General features: G+C 48.9%; 1 protein-coding gene across 1 annotated transcript; it reads left to right on the top strand.

Annotated features, from left to right (window-relative positions):
* Window positions 1-1,301: 1,301 nt before the first annotated feature.
* LOC136484537 (cyclin-dependent kinase inhibitor 4-like) lies at window positions 1,302-4,542 on the top strand. Its single transcript, XM_066481628.1, has 3 exons — window positions 1,302-1,773; window positions 3,812-4,015; window positions 4,166-4,542. Exons 1-3 carry the CDS (start codon window positions 1,469-1,471, stop codon window positions 4,230-4,232), a joined length of 576 nt encoding a protein of 191 aa, XP_066337725.1. The 5' UTR covers window positions 1,302-1,468; the 3' UTR covers window positions 4,233-4,542.
* The last annotated feature ends 10,413 nt before the right edge of the window (window positions 4,543-14,955 follow it).

Below are 14,955 nucleotides of genomic sequence, written 5' to 3'. Positions count from 1 at the left end.
TAAATCATTGACACAGAAGAGCACCACTCACATGTTTCATAAATGTATAAAAATTGTGCATGCTCTATCACAATATCTAAGTTGTGCACCATATGAAAATATAAAGATTGAATTTTTCTTGGCTGTGGCAAGGATATTTTAAAACCAAATGAACTTGGCACATTAGAGGTCCAAAACAATGCACATATATTTCATTGGGACATTTTTACTAAATGGTCCTATACAAACACAAAATCATGGAACAAAATGTAATCACATCCTCATGTTTTTTTAAATCAATAAAAACAATCTTGTTATCTTTCCTTTGATTACCTTAGTGATGAATATAAAATATATGCAATCCTCATCCAGAGCAATGAATTCAAATATAAAGAATCCTTTGCAATAACTCCCATCGATTTAAATACATTTCTATTTTTCCTATTCACCATGAGTACCAAAAGTCAAGAGGACCTGATTGTGTACTATTTCACCATATCTCAATTGTCTACCCCTTTTGGCAAAAGAGATACATAAATAAATATCAAAATCGCCACATCTATCGAAAGGATATTGCAGAAACAAATGAATATGTCTAAGTTCGAGAAGTGGACATAGATTTCATTTCTAGCTTTACAAAATGCTCCTAATAATATATAAAATCATAATAAAATATATTCACATGATAAGCAATATCAAAACTAATAAAAAATAACCCCCATGTATTTATCATCACTATTTACCCTAAACATGGAATGCATATATCAAAATATCATAGCATCTTTTAGTTGATTTACACATGAATAAATTTAGTCTCCAAATGAATGGTGCAAATAATGTAACGACTTATCCTCGCTATGGTTGTCATGTAGTACTAATTTATTTTGATTATTCAGTGCGGTTTGCAGTTTAGTATGTTATTATAACTTGCCACGGAAAAACACCTATTCTTTCATAGTCCTCGTCTTAATACAAGAATATATTAAAATTACTATTAAATATATTCTCATTTTTATGTATAATCTACAAAATAAAAATAGAATACATCATTCAAAATGCCTAAAAAAAATAGACCACTTAAAAACACAAAGCTCTAACTTCTCCATCTAGAATCAAAATAAAGGCTCCTAAAAATGCAGGAATTTTGTAGGAATCATAGCAAAAATTTGTAGAAATCAGTTTTTTCAGGAAAAAAACACATAAAAATAGTAAAAATTGAAATACTAAATACATATTACAAAGAGAGCCTAAAAGAAAATTCCTAGGCTCCCTCTCTCTTTCCTAGGCCTCCCTGTAAATAGCAACACCCACCCCTCCCTCTACTGTCCTCATTGTTCCCGGGCTTCCTCCTGTGTACACCGCTCCCGCCCCGCCTACCATTTAATCCCCGCCTCCCCTGGCCTCTGCCGCCCCGCCGCACAGAATCGCTTGGTGCACCCGGCGAGGGTGGGCCTCCTTGAAACCCTAGCTTGCCCAGCCCCGCCGGGCCATGGGCAAGTACATGCGCAAGGTCAAGGTTTCCGGCGAGGTCGCCATCATGGATGTGTCCTCCGCTCCGCTCGGAGCTCGCACCCGCGCGCGCGCCCTCGCGCTGCAGCGCCTGCAGAAGCAGCAGGCGCAGGGGGAGGAGGGCGCCGGCGGCGAGTACCTGGAGCTAAGGAGCCGGAGGCTCGAGAAGCTGCCGCCGCCGGCGTCGGCCATGAGGAGGAAGGCGGCGGCCGCGGCCGCCGCCGCTAAGGAGGAGGTGGAGGCGTCGTGCGGGGAGAACATGCTCGAGTTGGAGGCCATGGAGAGGTGAGTTTTTTCTTTCCCCAATTTTCTGCCGCGTTCCTGGGTTGCTTGCTCGGGTCTCGGGGGGATTAGCGGATTGGTGTTTAGGGGGATTATGCCGTACCAAGATGTTTTTGTGTCAGAAAGTTGAAAGTTTAGCGCTATGCGTTTCTATTCGAATGTTTTCGGTGTTTTCCCCCTTTTTCGCGCGGTGCGTTCGGCTTCAAATTGGGAGTCATGCAAATTTCCCCGATCCCTTGTAAAGCTCCTATTCTTTCTTGCGAATTTTTGCTGCTCTAGGAACCCCTGTTTTGCTTTCTTGCCGTGCTCTCCTTCCGCTTAATTTTTCGGCGGTGTCTCTTGCGTTGTCTTCTGAAAACAAAAGTTATCCCCATATTTTAATACCAAAACCATTGTCGCTGCCTTGTGTCGAAGAAATTAGTGTCAAATTCCTGCAATAATCGCTTGCCGCCGTCCAATTTCACCCCATAAAAGGCCCAATTTTTTCGTTCCTCTCGTTTGGTTTCAATCTCTGAAGCACCGAGTTAGTTGTGCTCAATCTTGTACCAGAGCCCAATTAATCCACTAGCTTAGTGGGGTTTCTTGCAGTGGCCAGCCATGGCGTCCTCCTTTTCCATAGTGGAAGGGAAAAGTGGCCTCCTTTCCCCTTCCCCATGGACTCACACCACACGCCCTTGTTTCTTTTGTTTGGGGGAGACGAGTAGTCGGGGACCCCTCAAATCTTTTACCAATCAAAAGCACCTCGTCACTTTTCGCAAGAAATTTCTCTGTTCCGCCCCCCGGAAAAGCGCCCTCTGCTCTCACCCTCACAGCCACATTTCTGGCTTGGGTCTCTCTCACCACTGGCCTGTCACCTCCCTGGGTTCTGGAACGCGAGGAAATGGCATGTCCTTGCAAGGTCTCTTCCTGGGCCATGGCCCCAAATTGGCACCGCCATTAAATGTTAGGTGAAAGGGGGTGGGACTCCTCCCCTTCTAGTACTAGAGGTTTTTTTTTATCCTTGCTGGAGCTATGGTATGGAAGAACATTTTCGAGATAAGGAAACTACGTCATAGCTTTGCTCAGCTCTTGATATAAATGTTTGATAGTATCACGAGCTTGTTTGCAAATGTTTTTGGCCCTACTATTATCTTGCACAAGTGGGTCCTCTTCCCTGCCTAAACAGGTCAGAAATCATGTTTAGCCCTGCTTCGATTAGCCCCATCTATAGTTTGTAGACTGAACGCTGGCTACATGCATTGCATTATGAGCAGCCAAGTACCCCCATTGTGGGGGTAATTGCTCGCATGAGAGATGAACGAAAGCAGCTTATGCTGTGCCTTTTCTTTTGTCGTTCTTGGTTCACCATCTCGGGGCACTTGAGGTGTCTCGGTGTGGGGGTCGCATGCTAGTACTATCCAAGAGCGTATCTATTGACCAACTCGTGCCGTTTTGCAGCTCTAGCCATGGCCTGATGGTTGCACCGCCTAAAGGAGGGATCATAGTACGGAACAGTAGTTAAGCTGAGCCTCTAATCCCTTTGGGCCCTCCATGTATGGCAGCCTAAACAGTAATTGGAGGGTGGAGGTGTGCACTACTATGATATGAACAGTCTGCATCAGTGGCCACCTCCGAGCATAGCCAGGTGCATGTTGCTGGGCTACTGTTTGGTGCTCGGCCTACCTCATGCAGTTTGGGTTCTGGGGTTCGCCTGCCTTCGGTGTCGTCTCGGGCGAGAGTGAGCGTTACCTACACATGGGACTGCGAGTTGGGGCTCTCTAGTCCTAACCATTTTGTTGTTTCCTCTGGCTGGATGCTTGGTTGTCGGCTAGCCTTTTTATGGTACCTGAGCTAGATATCGAGAGGAATGGTAGATTTGCAGGACCACAAATGATGATGATGTGCATACTTACTAATGGTTTTGTATTACGTTTTTAGACATTTTTTTTTGTTTGCTTGTTTAGAATTTGTCCGGTAACATTGGAACTAGAGAATTGACCTCGCTTTGTATGGAATTGGCTTCAGATTTTTCATGTATGTATACTAACCTTGTTGCTTGCAGGAATACCAGGGAGACGACGCCCTGCAGCTTGATTAACTCTGAGATGATTGGCACTCCCAGGACTCCTGGATCCACAACAAGATCCAGTCACTCTTCCCACCGCAGGGTGAAAGCTCCTCCGGTGCAGGCCGTCCCAAGTTCAAGGGAGATGAATGAGTACTTCGCTGCTGAACAGCGACGCCAACAACAGGCTTTCATTGACAAGTACGGGTCTCTTATGTATTCAGTTAACGAGCTGCATAATCTGTTGTCGATTCTTGATTCATTAGAAATTATTCTGATGGTGCATTCTGCTTTTCTTGATGATGCCTTGCACTAACCACAAACATGTTTGATGTATGGCTTAATCTTCAGGTACAACTTTGATCCTGTAAATGACTGCCCTCTCCCAGGCAGGTTTGAATGGGTGAAGCTAGACTGATTGATTCAGAGGACAAGAGAGCAGCAGCATGGAACTCACCTCCGCTCCCTCCACCACCGCAGTGTCGTGGCAGAGGCGCGTACCATCGTGTTAGCTTTGTTTCTGTTGTAAAAACTTAGTGTTAGCCTGTAGCCTTAATTGTCGTGTGTTACAGTACAGAACTGATGCTGAGTTACAACACCCTGATCTGATCTGATCTGATCCCTCAACTCCAATGTAACCCTTAACAGCTCATTCTGTAAGGAACCTACCACCCTGTTACCAGTTGCTGAATTAATGAAGTAGAGATAATGATGTTTTATCATAGTTATTAATAACTTATCCTCTGTGATGTTGCACCTGAAGTTGATATAATTTTTGTGTATGATCCTGCTCTTGGTATCTGCAAAGCTAGCTGCCATGGTTGAACTTTGGGGCCTTGTGCTGTGCCCTTCAATGATTGGCAGTGGCATCTTCTCTCTCAGGCCTCAGGATGCTGCTGCTTGTGTCATTATTGCTGGCCATGCTTTGCATTTGCTATGCTCAAATTGCTCCTGCATTCTCTCGGTTGCTGCGATGGTCATGAGAGTTTGGGTTGTATCCTGCTTGGAGTCCTCCATCTGGTGATTGGTGAATGCATGCCTGAGTGGTGCATGCTCGCAAACTTTTGTGCATTATGGGCTGATCTCCACTTGTGCGTAGTGGTTGATCCTTTCACTCCCTGTGCAAGCTGACAGTGCCTTTGGCTGCTGTGTATTCATGGTGTGTTTAGTTGGAGAGGTAAAAATTTTTGGATGTCATATCGGATGTGTCGGAAGGGGTTTTTAGATATTAATAAAAAAACAAATTACAAAACTCATCAGGAAACTGCAAGACGAATCTAATGATACTAATTAATCGGTCATTAGCACATGTGGGGTACTGTAGCACTTAAGGCTTTTCATGGACTAATTATACTTAAAAGATTCGTCTCACGATTTTATCGAGAACTGTGCAATTAGTTTTTTTTTCATCTATATTTAGTAACTCTATGTATATGTTCAAACATGCTCTTTTCCTGTAGGAGAAAAAAATGGAAACTAAACAGGGCCTCAGGCATGTTGCGCTGCCTGGCAGCCTGAGCCTGGCACAGCCTCTCTTGGCCCCTTGTGTTCTTACCACAGTGCTGAACTGCTGGTGACTGGTCGTGGTAACTGGTAAAAAGAGCGCCCTTTCCACAGTATATCCTTTCTGGTGGTGCCTACCCACTGGTCCAGGGGGGGGCTTTCCTCCTTTTTTAACTTGCCTTCCTGACCTTTCCTTTTGAGTTGCAAATGGCAAGATCCTTTTTTCTTTGAGTTGCAAATGACAAATCTTTTGATTTACTATTAGATCAACTCTTTTTGTACGAGTGGTGGGTGCTTGCTTCTTTGAACTCTTTTACTTCGGGACTACTTTCATCAGCATAGGTAGGTTTTTTTTTTTGGCTCCATGTCTTATATATATTGGTTCAGGGTCAGTATAGACGCCAAAATAAGCTGCCCCTTGTATTTACTTCTGAAATCTCAAGCTAATGCACAACTAGCAGTGTACTGGTTTTACTTTCAGGACATTGCTGTTATGCACAAATCTGATTCCTTTGTTCTTGACAAGACCATGCGGATGCATTTAATACTATCACGGCCTTGTTTAGATCCAACCTATAAAGTTTAGATATGTGTTCGGATACTAATAAAAAAATAAATTACAGAATCCGTCAGTAAACTATGAGACAAATTTATTAAGCCTAATTAATTTGTCATTAACACATGTGTTACTGTAGCACTTTATTATTAAATTATGAACTAATTAGGTTTAAAACATTCGTCTCATAAATTAGTTGTAAACTGTATAATTAGTTATTTTTTAGTTTATATTTAATATTTCATACATATATCTAAATATTCAATGATGCGACAGGGTATAAAGTTTTTGGTACTACCAGGGCTAAACTAGTGAGCACATCCGACAAAAGTACAAATTCTGATGAGTACAATCCATGTCCTGTCATTGTCTTATCTGAAACAGTTTCACTTTTGAAATGTTGTAGTACCAAATACTACGAAATTCCTTAGAATCTTACTGCAAGTTTTATTAAATCTGGTGATGAGACGACTCAGCCCATGATGTTGTTCACTTTAGTAATGGAAAACTATATTCCGCTTCTTCCAAGCTAATAACTATTATGAAGGACACTGATTCCTCCATAGTGATTATCAGGTGAAACTAGTACTCGGTCCAGGAATGTCAAATTTTGGGCCAGTTCGGCTGCTCCGGCTGGCTGGGCTTTTAGCCAACGCTTGAGGCCGCGTTCAGCTCCTCATCCTCAATCTGTTACCCTACGCGTCGCGCGGCTAGGGTTTGCGCTCGCTCACCTCTTCTCCTCCTTCCTCCGCACGGGCCACAGCAGTCGTCAGCTCCGGTTCGACACCTGCGTGGGTGGGCGCACGTGCGACCGCGGGGGGCAGCGGGGAACCGGCGGGTCCCGATCTCGGGGGCCTAGGCGCGGAGGCAGACCCAGGAGGCACAAGGCGTCGGCACCAACGAGCTCTGAGCTTGTGGCCATGGTAGCAACACCGGCGAGGAAGAAAAGAAAGGAGAGGGGAAGAAGAAGGGGGCAAAAAGGATATTTCACCGCTGTTCTCTCTTTCTAAGCCAGAAATGAATATTTTATTCGGCGTAGTGTCCAAGAGCAAATTTGACAATAACCAAAGTGTGGGGGACCAATATTAGGGTACCCGAAGAGGAGGAGCTAATGACCGTCAATATTGATTCATCCGCGCGATCGAGAGAGCGACTACACCGCATACCGAGTCACTCCTCGTCCGTCCACCGAGACCATGGGTCTCGCCTCAAGCTGACTCCCGAGGGCTGGCTCCGCCTCGCCCGATGTCTGAGGGCTGGCTCCGCCTCGCCCGACGTCTGAGGGCAGACTCCGTCTCGTTCGACTTCCGGGGGTTGGCTCTGCCTCGCCCGACATCTATGGCTAGCTCCGCCTCGCGCCGACGTCCGGTGGCTGGCTCCGCCTCGCCCGACATCTACGCGATGCTCCTTCATAACTACACGCGCAGATAAGGCAGGACACTCAAGTCAACTTCAATACCAAGGACCATACCATGCACGTCTGTAGGAAAGTACCGTCAGGATATGACAAGACGAGTGCTTTAAGCCCTTCCAGGCATATCAGAGCCCGAACAGTGTTGTAGGCACCGACATTTGTCTTATAGTGCTGTGGGCGCTGTCATTTGCCCTCGGGCGTGGATCCTAACGGAAGCATACAACAACCACTATGGTCCAGGAGGAAACTCACATCATCTACAGTAGCAGACGTGCGGTCACTGCACCGTCTGCTCCCCGTAGGGCCATAGATCAGCACCCTGGTCCATCGCGCCGTCCTATCAGCAGCCACTTGCTGATCAAGCCAGAACATGGCATCATCAGCGGACATACGCCCGGCGTGGCCCTATCAGGATCAATGAACAAGCACCCAGCATGGAGCTATCCCTGGCACTATCTGCTGTGTCAGCGAGGCTCACTCAGAGGAAAAGGAAGACCCAGCATCTTTCAAGGACCTCCTTGGCCTCTGGTTTTTCTTCTTTCTCCTATCTATAATCCTTGCTTCCCCTTGGTCTATAAAAGGGAAGGCAGGGCACCCCACTAAGGGGACCGATCGATTGAAGACACCATGCATCACATCACACATAGCTGAGCAACGATAAGGGGTTAGGCATCACTCAGGGGCTAATATGAGTACATTTATCCTGCAAACATTTTCTGTGCATGTCTCTCTTTTTATGTTAGGACTTAGGAGCTAGGTTTGCGGGAACAAGCTCTAAGTATAACTGGTCAGATTGCGGGATACATATGCCCCATCGGCTATAGTGTCTTTGCTCACCAGCGTAATCAGAATTGGCTCGCCCGCACTCTGAGCTTTTATGACCTTAACTATGGGAAGGGTCAGAATGCACTAAACCTCTTTTACAAAAAGAGAGAGAAGAGCTAAAAGGCTATTTACTATAACGAAGAGCTTGTCCATTTTGCACAAATTCGATGCTTGGCTTATCTGCCTAACTAAATTCTTGCACGGGACGCTCTCATCCTCTATTTTCGTAGGGAAATCTTGTATCGATAGGTGACGCAAGTCGATCGGATGGCTTGGCCACTAACGAGAAGCGGATAAGGAGCAGATAGGATCATGCTCATATCCGGGGGAGGCTTTCCCAACCCATCACTCTTACCATCGAGGTAAAACCAGTGACTAGGTCGATCAGATGGCTCAAGACCACTGCTGAAAGATAAGCATCCTCACTTACTTACTTTACATATCAATTTCATTACCGAGCCTCTGACCCCAGCAATGGTAGAGGGTTGGGAATTGCTCATGGGCTGGCGAGGGTGTTTATTCGCTAGACATTCTCTTTGTCCAGCCCCTCCTTACATTTAAAAAACTAGAGGCACGATGTGCGGGCGCAAATTTTGAGTAAGCCTAGTCGGACCACTATGACCCTATGCCCCAGTGACTACAGTGTTTTTGTCCACCAGTGCCATCAGAGTCTTTGTCTCCGCACTCCAAACCTTAACCTCCACCTTCTCATGAGGGATTTGGAGGGGCCTACCTACGAAATCTCCATCAAGGAGAGGCTATTAGGTCACCCAAATCGATCGAACGTCTCGGGCCGCTGCTGAATGACAGATACGGAAGAATGGGAGGCTCATGCAGGTTACACCAGTTCCGTCATGAACGTCAAACCTGAACCCCCACACGGACATATCCGGTAAGAACTCCTAGAACCCGTCACTCGTGCCATCGAGGTAACGTTACCGACCATGCTATTTCTTTATATAATCATTCATACACTTATCTCATACATCCAAGCATCGCATATGCGATTGCTGCATCACAATGCTTCACGTCACGTCACAAAGTGGTAGTCGTCACATTTGATATGAACGGCGATCGATCGAGGTTCGAAGGCCGGCCCACGAAGGGCTCAAGGCCGCCTCGTGTCAAACAAAGCCAGGGGAGAAAAAAATAAGATGGGCCCCAGCGGCCTTGCCCAACCCCGCTCAAAAGCGGATAGGGACATCTTGATCGTTCTCGTTCAATTCTAACCTCGAGCCAAACCCATAGAATCTCCATTGAGGAAAGGCCAATAGGCCACCTAAGCCAATCGAACGGCTCGGGCATCTGTTAGGAGGCGGGTTAAGTAGTGGAATGCCAAATGAGGGCTCTGCTGACCTCGTCAGCGGGTGACGGACCTGGATTCTAGTCGAACATGTCCATTAGCAAGCTCGCCGACCGTGACACTCGAGCCATCGAGGCAAGTGTCGTTAGCTCAGCCCCTCTGGTTGCAAAAACTGAGGATGGGGTGATGCATGAATCACGGCCGACCCCTACCAAACCCCATGGGGCTTGGGGGCTTGAGCCGCCCAATCCTAGATCGAAAGATCGAGGGCCAAAGGCTGGCTCATGGAGGGCCCAAGGTCGCCTTGTGTCAAACAAAGAACCAAGGGGAAAACATAGATGAGCCTCAGTGGCCTGTGTCCATCCCTCTTAGAAGCGGACAAGTTCATCTCAACCTTCTTGTTCGATCCTAGCCTCTAGCCGAGTCCTTAGAATCCCCATTGAGCTAGAATCTATTGGAAGGCAGGTTAAGGAGCAACAGAATGCCACACGAGGGCTTTGCCGACCCCATCACAAGCGATGGAACTAGATTTCGTTCGAACATGCCCATTAGCGAGCTCACTAAGCACGCCACTCGAGCCACCGAGGCAAGTAATGGTAACTCCACCTCTAGTTGTGGAAACCATGGATGGGGCGACAGTCACAAAAACATGCTGACCCTTGACCAAATCCCTGCCATGCGCGGGGTCTCGAGGAAGGTTGGACTTGCAAGGAGACCTAACGCACGGTCATAGAATGATAGCTAAGATCCTAGGGGGAGGGTACGTGTGAATACAAGAGATGCATTCTCCTAAGTTTCGCTATCCACCCCTCGATTTTTAGTGACATCCGACCCCAGCAGCGGCAAGGGGTTGGATCTCACTTAGGGGTTGATAAAGGTATAAGTATACCTTTTCTGAAATAGTCACTATGTCAGACCTCTTCTTCATGCTAAACCTAGTGGCAAGGTTTGTAGAAATGAATAATTGATCATGTCTGGTTGGACTACAAAACACCTACGCCTCGATGGCTACAGTGTCTTTTCTCACTAGCATGATCAAAGTTTTCCCCTTACACCTCGGGCCCTATGGTCTTAACAAATGGAAGGGTTGGAATATGTGAGCCTTCTCTTTTTGCATACAAAAAGGAAAGGAAACAAATTCAATCGAACAAAACAAAAGAACAAAGTTACGAATTTGTTCTTGCGATACATAAGGATCGGCAATTGTCGACAAAGTATAATGACGCTCATCTGAATTCACCCAACCTATTTGACTAACTATCCCCTCTAGGGGAGAAATATGTCTTCATCTTTATCTACCAGGTTCCACGCGAGAGGAGCCACTACCATCTCTATCTCATCCAACTCGAAGGCTTCATAGCTAGGCGTGAAGCCAAGGTTCATTGTCTCCAAGTCAATACTGTCTACGTAATGAGAGCGGGCGATGGCGAAGGCTTGGGTTATTCTGGAGCGAAGAGCTTCCCTCTCGAGATGGCGCACCCGCGCCGTGATATCTACAGCATGGGCCGCAAGCGAGCTGGTCCCCTCTAGCCGCACCATCTCTAGGTCATTGCAGACCACTCTGAGGGCAGCATGTAGGAGATCATGCTCGTCGCTCTCCGCTTGAAGGCTCCTCTATGCCTTGGCGAGCTCCGTGGCTAGCCCGGCGGAGACGCTCTCGGCCTCTAGCCTTCGGGTTGCCATTATTCTAAGCTCGGCATAGAGGGAGCCGATCCTCTACTGTGTCTTGTTGCACTCTTGGATGGCCTGGTCACGCTCCCTGTGGGCCACGTCGCGCTCCGAGTGGAGCCTCTTTGTGGTCTGACATAGCTCATCTCGCTCCCTGTGTAGCTAGGCAACAGCCTCGGCATCCAGGTTTGCCCTCTACTATAGGGCCGCGAACCTCTCCTCGGCTCCCAGCTTGAGCTCCCGCTCCTTCTTTGCCTTGGCCAAGAGGTCAAGGATCCACTGGTAGGCCTCAGCGTCCCTCTAGAGCAGCTCGTCCCGCTCCTTCCAGACTCTGGTGGCCTCCTCCTCATCCTATCGCACCCTTGCCGATAGTTCCTCAAATGCCTTCTCGGCCTACTATGTGTCCCGATGGGCCTCGACCTCCCACAGCTAGAGACTAGACACCTCCTTGGCTAGGGCCGTCAGCTCAGCCACCCTCTGTTGGGTGGCAACAAGCTATGTGGACACATCCCCACATAGATAGGCCTCTTTAACGAGGCAGTCCCAGCTCTCCTTCTGCTCATGAAGGAACTAGGATTTCTCCTGACTACGAGCGATAAGGGACTGAAAAAAGATGATGGTTAGAACACAAAAATACATGAAGAAAGAAGAGGGAGAAAGGCAAGATTAAATGATTACTTGGCCAGTGGGAACAACGACATCACGTAGGGCGCCCCTGGCCTGGTTCAGAGCTTCCAGCATGGCCGAGATCCCCTCATTGAGACTCTCCCACTCTTTGCTCTTGGCAGCATCATCAAGCGAGAAGAGTGTTGACGTCAGGTCCAGCGGATCTATCCACTAGCGTAGAGGCTCAACCCACGCTGTTGAGTGGCTGCCTCTTGATGCTAGGGCCAAGGGCGACCCCCTACTAGTCCTCTCTACCACTGTCATGATGCCTAGGGACCCCTTGGTTGTGTCCCCCTCCATCTAGACCATATTGAGAGCCATCATTTAGGCCACCGGAGGTGCAGGCCACGTCGCTGCCTCGGGTGCTGCCATAGCGGCATTTGGTCGTGGCCCGCCTATCATGGCTACCACCACTTTTGCCTACCTCGGTGGGGCCTCGTCCGACTATGTCACGCCCACCGAGGTCGCCACCACGAGTGCGGTTGGAAGCTCCAACTGACCCATCGCTGGCAGCGGGACCGCCTTCGTCGCCAGTTCTTCAGCGACCTCCAAGGGCATCCTTCGAGCGCACGCACCTGCTTTTCCCGCCGAGGGCACGGGTGCCACTGTAGGTGGCGCTTGATCGCTCGACGGGACAGTGACACTGGAGCCACTCCTGCCCAAAGCAGGTGCGACGTCAACCGATGGCCGCTACCTCACTAGAATGGTGACGCTCTTCTTGGGCACCAGCGCCTAAGAGTTGCCCCATCTTTGGACGCTGCAAGAAACAAAAGGCGTAAGTCACGCTGAAAATAAAGAAAAATAGTGAAAACAAAGGAGTCAATGACTTACATCGGTGCTATTGGGCGGAGGATGCATTTGGGGGATGAACCCCTAGGTCCTTGCTCCACCTCATTGGGGCGGGGCAGTTTTGAGCCCACCCTTGCTCCCAAGCAGAGGGGCTCACCTCCCTTGCATCTCGGGGCACTACGACGGATCCATCCCCCTCCATCAGCACCTCAGGCACGGCGGCAGATCCACCCACCTCAGTTGGCTCTTGGGGCAAGGCAATGAAGCCACCCCCTCCACCAGCACCTCGGGCATGGCGGAAGATCCGCCCGCCCCTGTTGGCTCTTCAGGTGCAGCGGCGAGGACACCCCCCTCCGCTGGAACCTTGGGCACAGCAGTAGATCCACCCACCCTTGCTGGTTCTGAGGATGGGCCAACGATCTAGCCTACCTCCTTCGGCCTCATGGACTCACCTCCCCCTGCATGGAATGGGAAGGGTCCCTGCAAGGACGAGTGAATACATGTTAGCATATCCTCGCTCTCCAGGACATCCCACTTGGTGTCGGCAACTACCTCGTTGTCGTCCTCGTTGTCGTCATCATCGTCACTGTCCGTGTCCTCGCCTCGCTCCCATGCCCATAGATTCTACCGCTTCTTCCTCCTCTCGTCTCTTTCGCCTTTTGCTGCCGCTCGGTCGCGGCGTGGTTGGCCACCGTCATGGATAGATCCTTCAGCAGCAGAACTGGGTGATCTATAAGAACAAGTTTCTTTGGTTGGTCCCCCTATCTCAATATCAGCATCAAGAGGTCGGGAGTTCAATTAAAAAAGGAGGCACGAGGAAAGAAAACTTACGAAGACGATGTACCCTAGTTCCGGCTGCATTGGGGGGAGCCCTAGCACCGGATACACAAAATCAAAGATAGTGCCGGTGTCATCCTATGGAGGCTCCATCGCCTCCTTGATATGCTGCGCCACTTCAGAGGGGGGGAGTGCTCCCTTGGTGAGCATTGTCCTGTTGAGTGATGCCTTGAGCACCATCATGTGTAGGGAAAGCACATGCCTCATCAGCAGCGCCACCCTCCACGTGTGGTGGGCACCGATGATCCCCAACCCCTTCACGCTCCTCTCCTTCAGGATTTGGATGGAGGTGAGATGGTCTTGGATTCTCTTCTTGTCTTTCTCTGGGACTCCACTTCCTCCATGAGTCCGGGACCTCTTCGATGAGGCGCTTGGTGAACTCTGGCAAGGGGACGGCTGCATCGTTCTTGGCATAGAACTAATGCGAATGCCACCCCTTGTTGGAGGTCAATAGATGCATCGGTGGGTACTCGCTGACCCGGTTGTTACGGAGCTGAATGCCGACGCATCCCATCGACACGTTTAGCTCCTGCTTCTTCTCTTGCTTCTTTAGGAGGGTGATGGAGAAGAAGTACCACCATAGGTCAAAGTGGGGACTAATCCCTAGGAATCCCTCACACAGGGCGATGAATGCCGCAATGTGTTGGATTCTATTGGGATTAAGGTGCTGCAGCTCTACCTTGTAGTAGTGCAGCAATCCCCAGAAAAACTTGTGGATGGGGGTGGTAAATCCTCGCTCGTGGAAGTAAGCGAAGGACACGATGTAGCCATCAGGCGGTGACAACACGTCCTCATCACTGGGCAGCCGCCACTACTTGGTGGTGGTCCGCGTGCAAAGAAGATCGCGGCCAACGAGGCCCTCCAGGCACTGGAGGGTGATATCGGAGTGGCACCATGGCTCCATTAGAGGATTGGAGTGGGTGGATGCGAATTCAACGATGGCTAAGATGTGGATACGGGAGGCTTAGGCGATTGGTGGCGGAGGTTGTAGATGCAAAGACAAGGAGGCAAAGTATGAAACCCTGGGGGCAAACCCATTGGTTTTATAGGGGTGACAGATGCGAGGAAGGCAACTGTCCACCTGGATCTTCATGCCTGCCATGATCCGACACCACTTCACATCGCGGGATATGTGCCCGTAATCTCTATCCTTTCCCTTTGAAGGTGTGCCGGACGTTTCACCTCCTGGGTAGACTAGGACTCTTTACCAATAAAAGGGATACGGGTCAAAAAACATTCCTCTGGCCTACCTAGGCCTAGGAGTTCGAGGGCTAGCCCATCAACGGTTTTGATGGCCGTCCCATGGCACCCTTATGACAAAGGATGGGCCCACGAGCGGCCTAGACTCAGGCGCACGAGTGTAACATCCTGACCCAGGGCTTAACAAGATTAATAGGATACTCATACCAACAAGTTACAACTTCTTTTCTGGAAGCCCATCTGATGTAACATCCTGACCTAGGGCTTAACAGGATTAATAGGATACTCATACCAATAAGTTGCAACTTCTTTTCCGGAAGCCCATCTATAAATAACTCCGAGGTTAAGCGTGCTTGGCCTGGAGCGATGGGTGACCGACC

Source organism: Miscanthus floridulus, chromosome 1 (assembly GCF_019320115.1).
Source record: "Miscanthus floridulus cultivar M001 chromosome 1, ASM1932011v1, whole genome shotgun sequence".
Taxonomy (NCBI): Eukaryota; Viridiplantae; Streptophyta; class Magnoliopsida; order Poales; family Poaceae; genus Miscanthus; species Miscanthus floridulus.
The sequence above is the reverse complement of the archived record's forward strand: the minus strand, read 5'-3'. Positions and strand labels throughout refer to the sequence as shown.

Coding starts and splice junctions, on each gene's coding strand:
- LOC136484537 (XM_066481628.1), top strand. CDS start 1,469: ATGGGCAAGTACATGCGCAAGGTCAAGGTTTCCGGCGAGGTCGCCATC. Junction 1,774..3,811: donor GAGTTGGAGGCCATGGAGAG/GTGAGTTTTTTC, acceptor TGTTGCTTGCAG/GAATACCAGGGAGACGACGC. Junction 4,016..4,165: donor CAACAGGCTTTCATTGACAA/GTACGGGTCTCT, acceptor CTTAATCTTCAG/GTACAACTTTGATCCTGTAA.